This window comes from Haliotis asinina, chromosome 15 (assembly GCF_037392515.1).
Source record: "Haliotis asinina isolate JCU_RB_2024 chromosome 15, JCU_Hal_asi_v2, whole genome shotgun sequence".
Classification (NCBI taxonomy): domain Eukaryota; kingdom Metazoa; phylum Mollusca; class Gastropoda; order Lepetellida; family Haliotidae; genus Haliotis; species Haliotis asinina.
This window is the reverse complement of record NC_090294.1, coordinates 7,415,772-7,430,104: the sequence shown is the minus strand read 5'-3', so window position 1 is coordinate 7,430,104 and position 14,333 is coordinate 7,415,772. Positions and strand designations below refer to the sequence as shown.

Genomic DNA, 14,333 nt, shown 5'->3' with positions numbered 1-14,333 from the left:
CAGATGTTTGGCTGAATTTTGGCCTTAAGCTGGTCAAGATGAATATCTAGAATACTTACAGCCTTCCTCTGTTTATGGAAGACGTCATAGATCTTCAGCGTGGAATCCCAGCCTCCAGCCACAATCAGCTGACCCTCGGGGTGGAAGTCCACGCAGTTGACCGGGCTGCAAAAAACACATGACATTGTTGCATAGTAAGCCACCATAGATTATTAAAGGATTGTCATGTTTTTGGCACTATTTAAGTGAGGTAGTGTTTTGTTTGCTGTTTTACACCATACTCAGCAATGTTCCACATATATGGCATCAATCTGCAAATACTCAAGTATGGACCAGACAATCCAGTGGTTGGCACAAAATTACTAGCATTAATCTGACCTCTAACCAACTCACTACATCAGTTTGTGATACATTCTCTCACCTCTCTGCATTCAGGTGGCAGACAATCTCTGTGGTGCTGGTGTTCCACACCTTGATCTGACAGTCCCATCCTCCAGATGCTAGCAGTTTACCAGACTGGTCTGCAGTGCACGAGTTCACCCGACGCTGGTGATCCTTCAGTACGGCGATTCTGAAATACATACGCATTAAGGTTCTGAGATAAACCTTGTGTCACCCATATTTAGACATCAGAATTTGCCAATATTCCGGTGTGACAAGATATATAATGTTTGCTATGTGTCTTGTTTTTTTTCTGTTTAATTCACTTCCAATATATTATCAAGACAGAAGCATTGAGAACTTGATCAGAATACAGTGGAAGCTGTCTAAACCAGCACTCATTGTGACTGAAGAAATAACCCAGTTTAGACAATGTGCCAAATTGCAGAGCTGATAATACATGTACAAGCTACCGACGGGACTGAGATTTTATGCCGGTGTTGACAACTTGCCAGATAGGACAAATGCCGGTTTTGACAGCTTCCACTAGAAGTATGGAATGTGGCCATCATACAATCACCCTGAATAATGAACACCTCTGGCTCTTCTGTCAAATGCTAGCAAGCTTGTTATAAACTAATTCAACATGATTTTGTAAACCAAAGCGCAAGTTTAGAGTAATTATCATATAAAAACTGCTTAATGAACAGACATATTTGTCTCCTTGAAAACAACTCCTTCATCTCTTTCTGTAGCTTACCTGTGTCCATCATCCACATGCCAAAGACACAAGGTGTTGTCAAGTGATGCACTGCACAGCACGCCTTTCCCTACGAAACACACATCAGCAATGGCGTCGGCATGTCCTCGGAAATAGCGGATCTCCTGTTGATCAGTGAACAAATCATCAATCCACTGATATATTATTCCAATAATCATGCAATGCAAACATCTACAAAGATTTGCAATGTACATTGCTGCAAACAAATAAAGATTCTTTCAGTCAGGTTTATGCATGCATCTTGTTCAACTGTGCTTGTCTCTTAGCTATGCTGGGCAATGGTGTACTGCATGGGGTCTTAAGAATCATATTGACAAGGTGTGTGAGCTCTGTGACTGTCATGAGTCATATACTACACACTGACTTCTCAGTCATGAAATGACTGCTTTTGAAATGGGACCTGGGGTAGAGTTAATGCATCATCTGAGAGAACACGTCTATTTTGAATGTTGGCAGAGAATATGTTACCCAAGTACATGTTTGTCAGAACATGTTATTTGTTCAGTATTGAAGAAGCGAATAAACTGATAATTATCTTTTATTTGCATTTGTCACATCTTATGGGAATCACAGTTATGAGGGACCATATTTCACAGGGAGCCAAATTTAAGAGACATCTATTGTCTAGCAGATTACACAAACAGCACACTATATCAATAAATAGACCACTCAGCAAAGAAATGTCCAGTATTCAAAATCCTGAGGTATTAAGAACTACCTTTCCAGTGTCCATGTTGTAAAGCCGGACAAGGCAGTCCATCCCACCCGTAGCGAAGTACTGGCTGTCACTCGACACAGTCACACAAGTTGAGGGCTGAATGAAAAATTCACAAGATAAAAAATTATTTCTGAGAAATTGAAAATATATTGTTGTTTCACTGGAAAGTACTTTCAAATATACTTGTAAAAGGGCAGGAGCATGGCTACATTACAGTTATTCATTACATTATATGATCTTGTATTTTTCGTATTTCATATGAATGACTTTCTAAAAGTGACTTAAAACAAAGAGTTGAATAATATTAGGACTGAAATATAAAAAAGATGAATAAGGAAGGATTCAAAGGAAAGCTAAACCAGTACCATAATGGTAAATTATCCATAACATTTAAATACTGGAAATTCAAGTTCTATCATTAATCGTATGTGTGAGATGTGCGTACCTGTGGGAGGTTGCTGATGTTGAGGTAGCAGGGGTCTGTCTGTGTCGGCTTGTTGCTCCACTCCATGTAACTGTTGTCCTCACTCAGGGCCTTGGCGTCAACACACACCTCCGATGTATCTGGTTCATTTACTGCCTGCTGCCAGGTCAAGGCTGGATGACTGCATGAAGAAAAGTACATCATATTATATCATATGTTCCACATAAATGCAATGCTAATATGGCAGGAAACCCCTTTTAGTTACTGGCAGCATAACACATTTTTTGCAAGGTTGTCAAAGGGTACCAAATGTCATGAACATCATTTTGCTGCTATTAAAATCATCAAGGTATTGTCATGATGCTCATTATTTAATCTACCAGATATAACATTATGATTGTTGTTTAATGATGCTCTCTATATTCCAGCTATGTAATACCAGCCTGTAAATATCAAGTCTGTATCAGACAATCCAGTGATTGACATCGTGAGCATCAATCTAAATAATGGGGATGCCATAACATGCATCAATCTTTTCAGTGAACCTGAAAACATCTTGTTTCCTGGGGGTTATATTAATGTAACACAATTAAATAGAAAATCTAAAATCTGTTAAATTGGACAAAAATCATAATTCAATAATCAACAAAACTAAAAGAGTAACGAAATGAGGGTAGAATCAGCAATCCCTATGTTTTGATACTAGCAGAATGCTGATATGACATTTTAGATTCCACTTGACAGCTGGTTGCTTTTCATGTCTTTCATCACTGACTATCCTGAAAATCTAATGGCTACAGATTAAATGGCCCTAATTTTATGGTTTATTGAAGTTACACCCCATGTGACCTCACGTCACTGATACCAGTATGAAAGGACTGACAGTGGAGACATTTACCTGGCCAGAACGTGCAGATTCCGTGACACAAATGAGGCATACTGCTGAACTCTTGGCACCGCCTGGAAACGGACCTGCTCCTTCTCCAAGGTCTTGTTCGTAGTGGCCACTGTCAACACACACACACATCTCAGTGTTATAGTTCTTCAATTATCTGGACACAACATACCACTCCAAGCACAGATGCCATGAAATGCCAGTTCTTAATGTTACAAAGGTGTCACTGACATATAGATGAGACTGAAGGCACCTCTGAATTATCTCCTGGGAACTATTCCATCATGAGTCTTCAGCATTAACACGATCAGAACACCCATGTTTTAACATGGACTCAGTGTTTGCCCTGAGACCAATTTATGGAACAATATCCAGGACACATAACAATTTGAGTTTGGTGGATAGATTACTTGTATGGATTGGGCTTTCTATTTAAAAAATGAAACAATTCAGTTGAGTTAAAGATTCAAGTGTTTCAAATTGTCAAACTGAGTTTGAAATTCGAGTAAAAACTTAAGTCTGTTTCGAGAAATCAGGGCCAGAATGTGCCAACAAATGCTTGTAGCTGTCACTGAAAAGTTTGATAGATTTGATCAACAGACATGAGAGGGTGATTTACCATAGTGCAAAGTCTTTCAGCTTGCAAACAATATCAAGTGCCTTTAACAGCTACTCAGATCCACAGCAATAGAAGTAAATGTTGTCATTTTATTGAGTTCATGAAAGTGACAATGATCACTGAAGGGATACCTCAGGTGGAAGTCAGTTTTTGAATGATAAATTAATTTCAATTTAACCTGTATGAACAGATCTCATTACCTTTTGCAACAAAGTCATCCATCAGCTGGACAGCGAGACCAAGCTTACACTTAGCGTGGATGAAGTGAAGGTCACACAGTATCAGTTTCAGATCTGAGAAGCACCCACTTGCAGCCTGAATTTTTGAAGAATATTCTTGTACAATATTGTCAAATACATTTGTCAAATCTTGGAAAAAACATAAACACTAACTTGTATTATCAAGCACATCAAATTCATACTAGTTTTTCTTGCCTCATACACAAATGTTGTTTCTTCTATCATTTTCAATGTTTTCAAAGTGAATAACATTTTCTGCGTACCCCACTGGCAATGTCAAATTCATTTGGTACTTTGTGGTAATTCTTTATCTGAAATAACACTGAATCGCATATGCTTGAATGCAAATCAATGGAAGGGAGATAACTCTAGACAGTTTTTACTAGTCGTCTGAAAAATCTAGCAATGGCAAGAAAAAGTTTTATACCCATGGATCAAACAATTCAAAATTAACATTGAGACGTTTGGTAAAACAAATATGCTCTTCACTAGTCCTTTGGAGATAACTAGTAGGTCTGATGAGATCATGTAGCTGTTTCCAGGTGAGTTAAAGCCTTCAACTGTAAGAGAAAGACTGACCAGATGGTAGGGCAGCTCACTGAAGGCGCGGGTGTGTCCTGTCCAGGTTCCTGTTTTCTCAGGGTCGGCCTGGCGGAGGTAGTAGCCTGAAACAGAACAGAAACAGACATACAACGCTTGGAAACAACATGACATCATTCTTACTGTAACGATTAAGATAGTCTTCCCCAATCACCCCTGTAATTCATGGAAGGTCAAATGACAAAGCTAATATTTGTATCTAGAAGTTAATAAATCTACAGCAGATATGAGCATCCATGGTGGGCAATAGATTACCTGCAAGGAGTTTGTGCAGGGTTAGTTCCTTATCTCCAGCAGCACCACGTAGATATCGATGACGGACAGCATTCATTATCTCTGCATGGGCTAGTGACAGGCAGGTGCTCCTGAAAAGAAAACAACTGGCTGTCATGGATACCAGAAGACAAAACATAGAAACAGGCCACATGAGGGATTGAAATCTGGGCCTTTGGTGAGACGAGCTGACACTTTAACAACTAGGCTACCCCAAACCTCTTACCATACTGAATTAATTGTCATAAAATATTCAACAAACTTTTAGCTGAAACAAAAAGAAGTAAATTAAAAAACTGAATGAAGAATGTCATGAGTGTCTCACCATGCTCCACTTGGGTTGAGGAAACTCTGAATTGAGCGGCAGAGGTAAGAGAAAGAAGCCGGGGGCATGAGGTCCTCCAAATCAATGTCGATGTTCATAAAGTCGTTGACATCAAACTTCCTACTTCCCAGGATATTCCACCATGTGAGCAGTTGTCGAAGATCCTCTGCTGGTAGCCCTAAACATTGATGTAATAACATAAAAAATTATCCCATATAGAACATTTAGGTCCAGCTGTAATCAGGCTGTCAATTAATATTCGACAGTTGACAGGGAGACAAGAGTCTCCCTCAAGGAGGGGTGATGAAAAGACACCCAATGCCAAGATGATTTTGGTGGTCAGTTGGTTTATTGTTTAATGCAACCCTCAGCAGTATTCCAGTTATGTGGCCACAGTCTTTAAATAACTAAGTCTAGACCAGACAATCCAGTGATCAACAGCATGAGCATTAATCTACACAAGCTAGACCTTCCGATTCGATAAGTCGCCTCTAATGACAAGCAAGGGTTACTGAAGACCAATTCTAATCAACATGTTTATGGGTACATGCTAAAATGAAGAGTTATAATCATGTTAATTCTATTGACAGCTCTATATCAGAAATATGCAGTAATATGCAGTTTGAAGTCATACCGTCTCTGGCACAGACCAGTAGAGAGAGGGCAGTAGATACTACAGTCTGGCCATGGTCCGTCTCCAATCTGGCAAGCACCTCCTGCAGCAGCTGGGGTGTTGTGTGGGGCAGCGACTTTAACTTCGAGGCTATCTGGAAAAAGAAGCAACTAAATGATACCATAAAACGAGCAATGTCATAATGTTGACATCATTTTGCCAGACCAATTTTATCTCTTATTTCACAGATTCGCCTGTCATATTTTTTCAAAGAATATTAACGCATAAATTTTTCCCGCTCAAAAAAGTCCTTATGATTTAATTGGCCACAAATGTAAACTTACAAGAAATTTTTTTTTGATTGGTTTTTTTGCACCATATACACATATATGTTTACTATTTAGAAGAAATATTTCTTTGACTGGTGATTTTATTTCATTTTTTTTTCCTCCTGCATTTAGGTTTTCTGAGGACAAAAATCCATAAACTAAGATATAAAATTAAAATTGGTCTGGCCTTATTGTTGTTTTCAAATACTGCATAGAATCATACTGCCTATGTTTAATGTTCCTGATGTCATCTTGTCATGCATTGCTTCAGAAATTATTACAAATGTGACCCTTGTCAGACTTCTTTATGTGGGGAAATATTCCTTTGAGGAACTATTTTCTATGTGACATATTTCTATCTTGTTTGCTGCGGTGGGGTAGCCTAATGGTTTAAGCGTTGGCTCGGTACTCCAAAACCCAGGTTTGATTCCCCACATGTGTACAATGTGTGAAGCCCATTTCTGGTGTTCAATGATGTGATGTTGCTGGAATATTGCTAAAATCAGTGTACAACCATTCCCAGTCTAGTTTGTTTTACTTTGACACAACTAAGCAATGTAACATATACTGAAGAAACAGATAAGGGATCATGAGTATTTAGGACATACTTATCTTCATGATCATTCTCCACACCAAAACATCCATGATTCCATTTGATATTCTGTATAAATATACAATGATGTTGGATGTCAAATTGTGAAAAGTGAAATCTGCGTTACCTGCTCAAAGACTCCAAAGACTCGGAGTTCCTCACAGGCCAATTTAAGGTAGAGGGGATTGGTGGCTTCCTTCTTTGATGTGATGAGTTTCAGCTGTAAGACCATCATATTACATTATTACCACAACTTTGTCAATAATTGCATAGATCAATGCTCATGCTACCGATCACTGGCTTGTCTGGACCAGTCTTGATTATCTTATTATTATTGTGCTAACATTTGATCATTTACAGACTGTCGCAATTTAGCTTGAATTTTGCTCACTCACTCACTCACTCAAACCCACCCACCCTACCAACCAACCAACCAACCAACCAACCAACCAGGGCGCAAGTCAACATGTTTCCAGATAACTAAACTAACAAATCATATCTCAGTATAATCTATCATACTAATGTATTCCCCTAGTTGCCTTTGACGACGAGTATGTGTTGTTGAAGCCGGATTCTAACCAAGATCTTCATGGGAATCAATTTTCATGACTTATGATAAATACTAAGAGAAGATAGGTATGTTCACCTGGTTGTTGAATGGTGTCTCGCTCAGCGTCTTACGATGTTCTCGCAGAGTGGATCGGACAACCTCAGCCTTATCAAACACATCAAGACCACCAACGACAATCTCTTGCGTGTTGAGACGTTGCAGAGACTTGTGGCACTTTTCATTTTCCACCACAGACAACACAAACACCACGTTCTGAAACACAATCAAGTATGGTTTTGAAGACAATGCTTCTATTTTTGTTTTTTGAGATGATAACACAGTGACATGATGACAGAGTGCAGTGCAGTGAGTGAATTTAGTTTTACGCTGGTTTCTGCAACATTCGGGCAATATCACAGCAGTGGTAACAACAAATGGACTTCACTCATTGTATTCATGGGGGAATTGACCCCGGTTCTATGGCGAGATGAGTGAATGCTTTCACCACCAGGATATCTCAGGCCCTGCATCAGACAAAGAAGTAAGTGCCTTCACGAACATGACACAAGACAGGGTCCATGTTGATAAACACCTGAGTCAGCAAACTTCCAGCTTTATCACTGAGGTTTAATGAAACCATAAGTCTTTTTTGTTGTCTGAACATCTGCCATCATTAATTAAAAACAATATATACAGGTGCAACATTCCTTACAAAAGTCAACAGTCACAGTGTACTTACATCAGGCACTGGGTTGGGGAGCCACTCCATATTGTATGGTTGGTGGACATTGTCCATCAGGTCCAGTCCATCCATCACTACCACCATTGTAGAGCCACACACCTTCCCTGCTTCCTTCAACAGCTCACCGAACTTCACCACCAGATTCCTGGAACCATCAACAGGCTTACAGACTTCAACAATAACCATAAACTTGTAAATACTCTGATGAACATCAACAAAAACTTCACTACCAGCACCACCAGGCCCTGATTTCTCCAAACAAATTTAAGTCCAGGGTTGGACAAAAGGTAGAGTTTGACTCTAATTTCACACAATGAAGGAAAAGGCATTTCCCACAATGAAATGAAATAGACATTAAAATCAAACATAGCAGACAGTTAGAGTTTGCTGGATAGATTGATCTTTTTTATACTAAAAACTGCAGTTGATATAGCTGTTTCAAATCATCCAACTCAGTTTGAAATCAGGGTAAAAACTTTACAATTAAGAGAAATTGGGGCCAGGTTCCTCGTAACAAACAGTTCTCTCACGTCCAAAAACTTCAGGAACCAACAAAACTCTAATGAACATCAATAAAAACTTCACAATCATGTTAACTGGAACAAACAGCTCTCTCAACAAATTCCTGGAATTAACTATTTTCTGACAGACTTCATTAATTATTTCACCACTAAGTTTGTCTTAACCAAAAGTATTTAGATGAACTACATTGTATAACAATAACTTCACAACCACTGCACAAGACCTACTGTGTTTGAAACAAAAGACTGATAACCTCTGAAGCCAGACAAAATATACTTCAAATGGATAATGTACAACTGCTCTTGAATGTGCACTTTATACAAACAGAATATTCAGAAAGATGGATACAGCTCCAGTGTGTATTACATCTGCAGTAAATTATACTCACTTGAAGTCTTCCGGTATCTCTGACTGCAGACCGAACAGTCGATTGATCTCATGACACAGCCTCTTGACCGTAGCCATGATGTTCTGTGACCCAGGAGCAGCTCCAACTATGTGCACAAGAACAGTCGCAGCGCTGTCACAGAACTTGGACTCAAGGTATGAGTGAAGTAGGCTGGCCTGAAACAAGAATGAATTTACATTAATCACTCTCGACACAAAAACAAAAGCAAATGTTAATTTTTCCTCATTTGAGTACAGTGAGGCTAGGTTTACAACACCTTTAATAATATCCCAGAAGGAACACCAGCAATGTGTTTCACACTGTACCCATGCAGGGTATAGAGCCCGGGTCTTGAGTGTGATGAGTGGAACCTCTAGGCTATCCCTTTGCCTCTCTAATGGGTTAAAATACTGCAAGTTAAATTTCAACTTCTTGGACAGGCATTCGAGAAGTTGAATAGATGAAGAATGAGGACTATTTTTATGGATATGCAACTTCTTTATTCTGTATAGGTGATGTTTCGACATAAATTCTAATGTCAGCTAGTTACAATCTATGTCAAAACACACATCACTTGCTTGACAACATAATGGATCTATGTCGAAATGTCGCCTATACAGAACAAAGAAGTTACAAATCCATAAAAATAGACCTCATTCTTCAGTTAAATTACTGAGTTTGAAATTTACAAAAAGCATGTATTTCTTCTGAGAAGTACAGTAACCTACCACAAGTGATGTTTTCCCTGATCCAGGTTTTCCCGCCAGCGTGATGACACCCGACTGTATCTCCACGATCTTGTTGATGCATTCCTTGATCAGCGTCTTCCGACCAATGAACTGGGACTGGCGGCTGTCCACAAATGCTCGGTGTAGCTTGGCAATGTGTGTGTCTTCATCCAGCATGGCCTCCTGGGAGAAACAACCAGAAACTGTTTTACTCTCCTCAGTTTCGTATCAAACAAAATTTATAAAGATGAGAAAGAAATGTAATATTCATACCCATAACCCAAAAAAGAATTAGATGCAATTTCTATCATTCTGAGATACACTAAATCATCCCAAACAGGGAGATATCGCTGTAATGAAATTGCATGAAGATGCAGTGAAGGACAATGTTATGCAATTGGTTACAATTATGTCATGATCAAATGACATCACTTATCTCTCTGAGCCTCAAGCAGGGTAACTGTACATTTCACACTCAATACATTGATTGTATTTGATTACAGATTGAACAGTTTGGGTTATTTGGATCATAAATCAAGTCTCAAACATGATCAAAATAACACAATTTCCAACAATGACCCACAAAAAATGATTCCCAAACTTCTGAGCAGCCACATCGTGCTTACCTCATCTGGGAACTGATTTTGAATGGCTGTCCACAAGTTGTTGAGAACTCTGATCCCAAAGTTGTTGAGTCCGCTGGTGATGGGCTTCTTATCCACAGTGCCACCCCAGGTGCAGGGATAGCTGTGAAAACACATTTACATTCAATCCTCAAGCTGGTGTATCAGTCACAATGAATTGATGGAAAAAAATGACCAAATGGTCTTCAAAATTCCCACAGGATGTTTGATATGAAATGTTTTACTGATGGAATTTTAAATTCATTTTTATGAATTTTTCTTTTCATATTTTCCACATAAGAAAAGATCATGAGATACCATATAATGTTTACAGGCATTGTGCATGAAGAAAATAACACCGTAAACCATTCTTCCCTTACTGAGTGAACTTCTTGTGTGATAAATTACAAAATCTAAAGAAAAGGTAAAAATTTGAATACAGATTTTTTTGTAGGATAGGTATACAAGTAGCAAGTTTTCTTAAGCCATCTCAACTGATGAGTTCCTTGAGAGTTATCAGATCTTATTACAGACATGCTGACTCACCCATCATAAACCTCAAGACCACTTGATCTGACACGACTCTTGAGACGTGCCAATTTCTCTCTGCTGACCTCATTCTCGGTGGTGAAGTCAGTTATAAATTCTTTTGGGACATCTCTGTAAGCATAAAGTTATTGTGGATTCTAAATAGCTGCTTATTTGTGTAATATATGCACCATGACAAAATGAACTTGTGGTGCTTGTATACAAATATGCATGAAATGAAAAACAAGACCCTTAATACAACAACTGAACGAATAGTCTCAGTAGATAGAAGTCTACATATGTTATAATTTACTGATAGGATGCAGGATCCTATTTATGAACTCAGTATCTTGCATAAAGTTTCCACATAGACTATGGACCAGCATTTGAAACACCTAAATTTCAAAGTCTACCAACACCCACTTTTCAAACGTGCTGTCTCGGATGTAGAAGAAGCATCTCTCTCGGACCTCATTGGGCTTGGACAGCGCTGCCGAATGCATCTCCAGTTCTGTTACTGATGCTCCAGGTGGATAGTCACGGACCCAGTCAAACTCAGCAGTATCAGGTACTGCATACTTTTCAGGAACCCAGCCATATCGGTTGCCAAGGATACCGATGAAGAACTGACATTTGGACAGCTCCTGAAGACAAAGGTCCAAGGTCCTGAAAATATACATTACAATCATCTTTTAATTAAAACAGAATGGAGTGGTTAAGCTCAGGTTGTTTCCATGGTTACCACCTCTCAGCAGTGTCCTGTAGCAAGGTTATCGATGCAAGTTTTCAATCTGCAAAGGCCTAAATACAAACGTACAAAAAACAATTACATGAACAGAGATCAGATCTGAGCATTGTTTAGTCAGAGCACACAACAAAGAAACAGTGACTGCAAGTATATGGTTACATACTCCATGAAATTTCAACCAAGATATTTCTCCAGGGTGGAATATTATCATAATTGAAGCCTGTAGTTTTATCAAAAACACCTTTAATGTAAAGCAAATCATATGGAATATACTTAGGCAATCATCAATTGCAACAGGCAATGTTGAGCAGAGAAAGGTGCCATGATTGACCTACCTGTTGAGTTTGGTCAGTTCCTCTGTGACTCCCCATCTGAGGTCTACCTCATACACGTTGATGAAGTGTTTTCGGCCCCTCTCCCGCAGCTCGGGGAACACAAATCGCGTCAAAAGGTCACGTTCTCCATGCATGTCCCTGAATGTTGACGAGATAAACACCCTCGCTGTTCGCCATCTGAAACATAACATCAATTCAATACAAATGAATGATTTCATCGTTTTGCTGTAATTTTGTTTGTTTGTTAAGTAAAGAACAGATTTCTACACCTCTACATTTCCCTTATAAGTGTAGGAAGTTTCTGTGGAATTATGGGCAAGAATCCGTCCAGTATTTTGCTGTTGTTGTGGCTTTCAAACGAAGTGGAATAAACATTGACTGGTCAGAGTGGAATTGCTATACTGTTACTCTGAGAGGAACTATGTTAAACTGCAGGATATGAGTTGGAAAGGAATGGCTAGCACACCCACAAAGGCACATGCACACACAACAGACACAACAGACATGCAAGCATGCATGCACGCAAGGAAACATGCATGCCAGTGCAGAGTTCAAAGTCCACTACTAAAAACCTACCTGGGCATCTGTGCTGAAATTGGCAACACCCTCTCTGGATTGACCTTGACCTGAGCCTTGTCGACCTTCTCAAGGGCAGTCACTACCACAGATTTCAAGTTGAATGCCTCATCAATGTTTTCAACATGGAGTAACTGACCTCCATCTCCACGTTCAGCAATAAATCTGTGATAAGAAGATTTGGGAAGATAATTTCATTTAAAAAAACGAGAAAAATCAATAGTTAAATAATTACATGGTTAGCACGAGAACGCCAAAATAAGTACTCTCAAATTTTTAACTTTTCAAATGATAGTAATTCTAGTTTTCATTGCTATGGTTACCTGAGAATCTGGTCACTGTACCCAGTGATGTAGATGTCATTGTCATGTTCGGGTTTGATGTTCTCCGCAAAACTGGAATCAAATTTGAACGTTGAATACCTGAGGAACCAACTGTTGTTTTGTTCCCTAACGACAGGTGTGTAAACAGAGACAATAGTGTGAAAATGCTCCAATGCATCATCTGACAATAAACAAATGTATAATTTTTCACTTTGTTGGAGCTGAAAGGTATGATACAGAAAGCTTTCCCTAACTTGCAACATTATGTTAAACTTACACCATATTGCCGCAAGTCTGCAACACTTCCATAAAACACAATATATACTGAACAGCAAAACAAATGCAAATTCTTTGATAAGTTTTTTAATAAAAGGCATAAACATGAACACTTACTTGTATGAGATTTTTTTTTTCGAAACTTGTGTTTCTTTGCTGTTCAGCATATATTGAATCTGACGGACTACATCTGCGATCTACCATGAGGCAGTTGTAAGTTAACCATTCTCACCCAGTGTTTCTCCCAGCAAATGATACACTGCAGTACAGCAGGTTCCCATTGACCACCTGGCGATACATCTTCAGGAAATCAGACATTACTTTACCTTTGTCCGAAGTGGGGTCAATTCCACCACTCAGAATAATGAGATTGTCCACCTAGAAGAGATTTACCACATGATATTTAGGTGCATGATAAGAGTAATTCTATATGGCTACAAAATGATTTGCACTCACATTGCTTGATTGATTGATTGATTGATCGATCGACACTCTGCAACATTCCAGCACTTACCTGAATTCTGTCTCGGAGCACTTCCACAAGCACTTGGAATGGCAGTCCCTTTGTCAGCAGTTGTCGCCCGCTCATCTGATGAATACACAACACTCTCACATGGACAGTACACACAGATTAACACAGGGTACTGTGTTGAACCTAAGGGAACGTACCACACTGACTGCCACTACCAGTATACTCGAAGTATCAATTCTAGTCGAATTTGCCACCAAGAGTTATCTCATAGCTACATCAGTGGTATTTTAGCAAGAAGACAAACTCATCAATATTCCCTGCAATGGCAAAATACTCTTCATGAATATGTCTACTCATTATGACGGTGTCAAACGTTTTGGCAAAGCAGAAGGAGAGTGTTGAAAATAGTTTAGTCAGAATTCCAAACCTACCACGAGGCATCAGTTCACCACCAGATCTATCTGTGTGCCAAGTTTGGTGAAGAAATAGGGAACGGTTTCCCTAAAAAAGACAAATGTGCACGAACACACAGACGCACGGATGGAGTGTATTTTAACACCCTCCACAAAACGTGTTGGCACAATAGGCACAAGAAACACACATGTCTGGGCTTTCTTTGCTACCACCTGGAAACGATTGCTTCTTGTGCCTATTCTGCCAACACACTATACATACTTTAGAAAACCACTGATGCAGCTACGAGATAAATCATAGTGGTAAATTCGAGCAGACA

At 39.1% G+C, this 14,333-nt stretch overlaps 1 protein-coding gene across 2 annotated transcripts in view; it reads right to left on the bottom strand.

The window, feature by feature from the left end:
• The window catches only part of LOC137265562 (telomerase protein component 1-like), a 38,769-nt gene that overhangs the window by 15,150 nt on the left and 9,286 nt on the right, over positions 1-14,333 (bottom strand). For both annotated transcript variants that reach the window (XM_067800982.1, XM_067800981.1), the window contains exons 15-38: positions 13,643-13,717; positions 13,361-13,506; positions 12,853-12,924; positions 12,530-12,694; positions 11,954-12,130; positions 11,294-11,536; positions 10,889-11,002; positions 10,346-10,466; positions 9,720-9,902; positions 8,992-9,167; positions 8,079-8,226; positions 7,436-7,612; positions 6,917-7,009; positions 5,890-6,022; positions 5,256-5,433; positions 4,913-5,022; positions 4,637-4,722; positions 4,019-4,133; positions 3,203-3,311; positions 2,326-2,485; positions 1,881-1,976; positions 1,142-1,266; positions 422-571; positions 60-165 (exon numbers count right to left, since the gene is read on the bottom strand). In XM_067800982.1, coding sequence (XP_067657083.1) covers positions 60-165; positions 422-571; positions 1,142-1,266; positions 1,881-1,976; positions 2,326-2,485; positions 3,203-3,311; positions 4,019-4,133; positions 4,637-4,722; positions 4,913-5,022; positions 5,256-5,433; positions 5,890-6,022; positions 6,917-7,009; positions 7,436-7,612; positions 8,079-8,226; positions 8,992-9,167; positions 9,720-9,902; positions 10,346-10,466; positions 10,889-11,002; positions 11,294-11,536; positions 11,954-12,130; positions 12,530-12,694; positions 12,853-12,924; positions 13,361-13,506; positions 13,643-13,717 — 3,258 coding nt within the window. The remainder of the gene's footprint in view (positions 1-59; positions 166-421; positions 572-1,141; positions 1,267-1,880; positions 1,977-2,325; positions 2,486-3,202; positions 3,312-4,018; positions 4,134-4,636; positions 4,723-4,912; positions 5,023-5,255; positions 5,434-5,889; positions 6,023-6,916; positions 7,010-7,435; positions 7,613-8,078; positions 8,227-8,991; positions 9,168-9,719; positions 9,903-10,345; positions 10,467-10,888; positions 11,003-11,293; positions 11,537-11,953; positions 12,131-12,529; positions 12,695-12,852; positions 12,925-13,360; positions 13,507-13,642; positions 13,718-14,333) is intronic.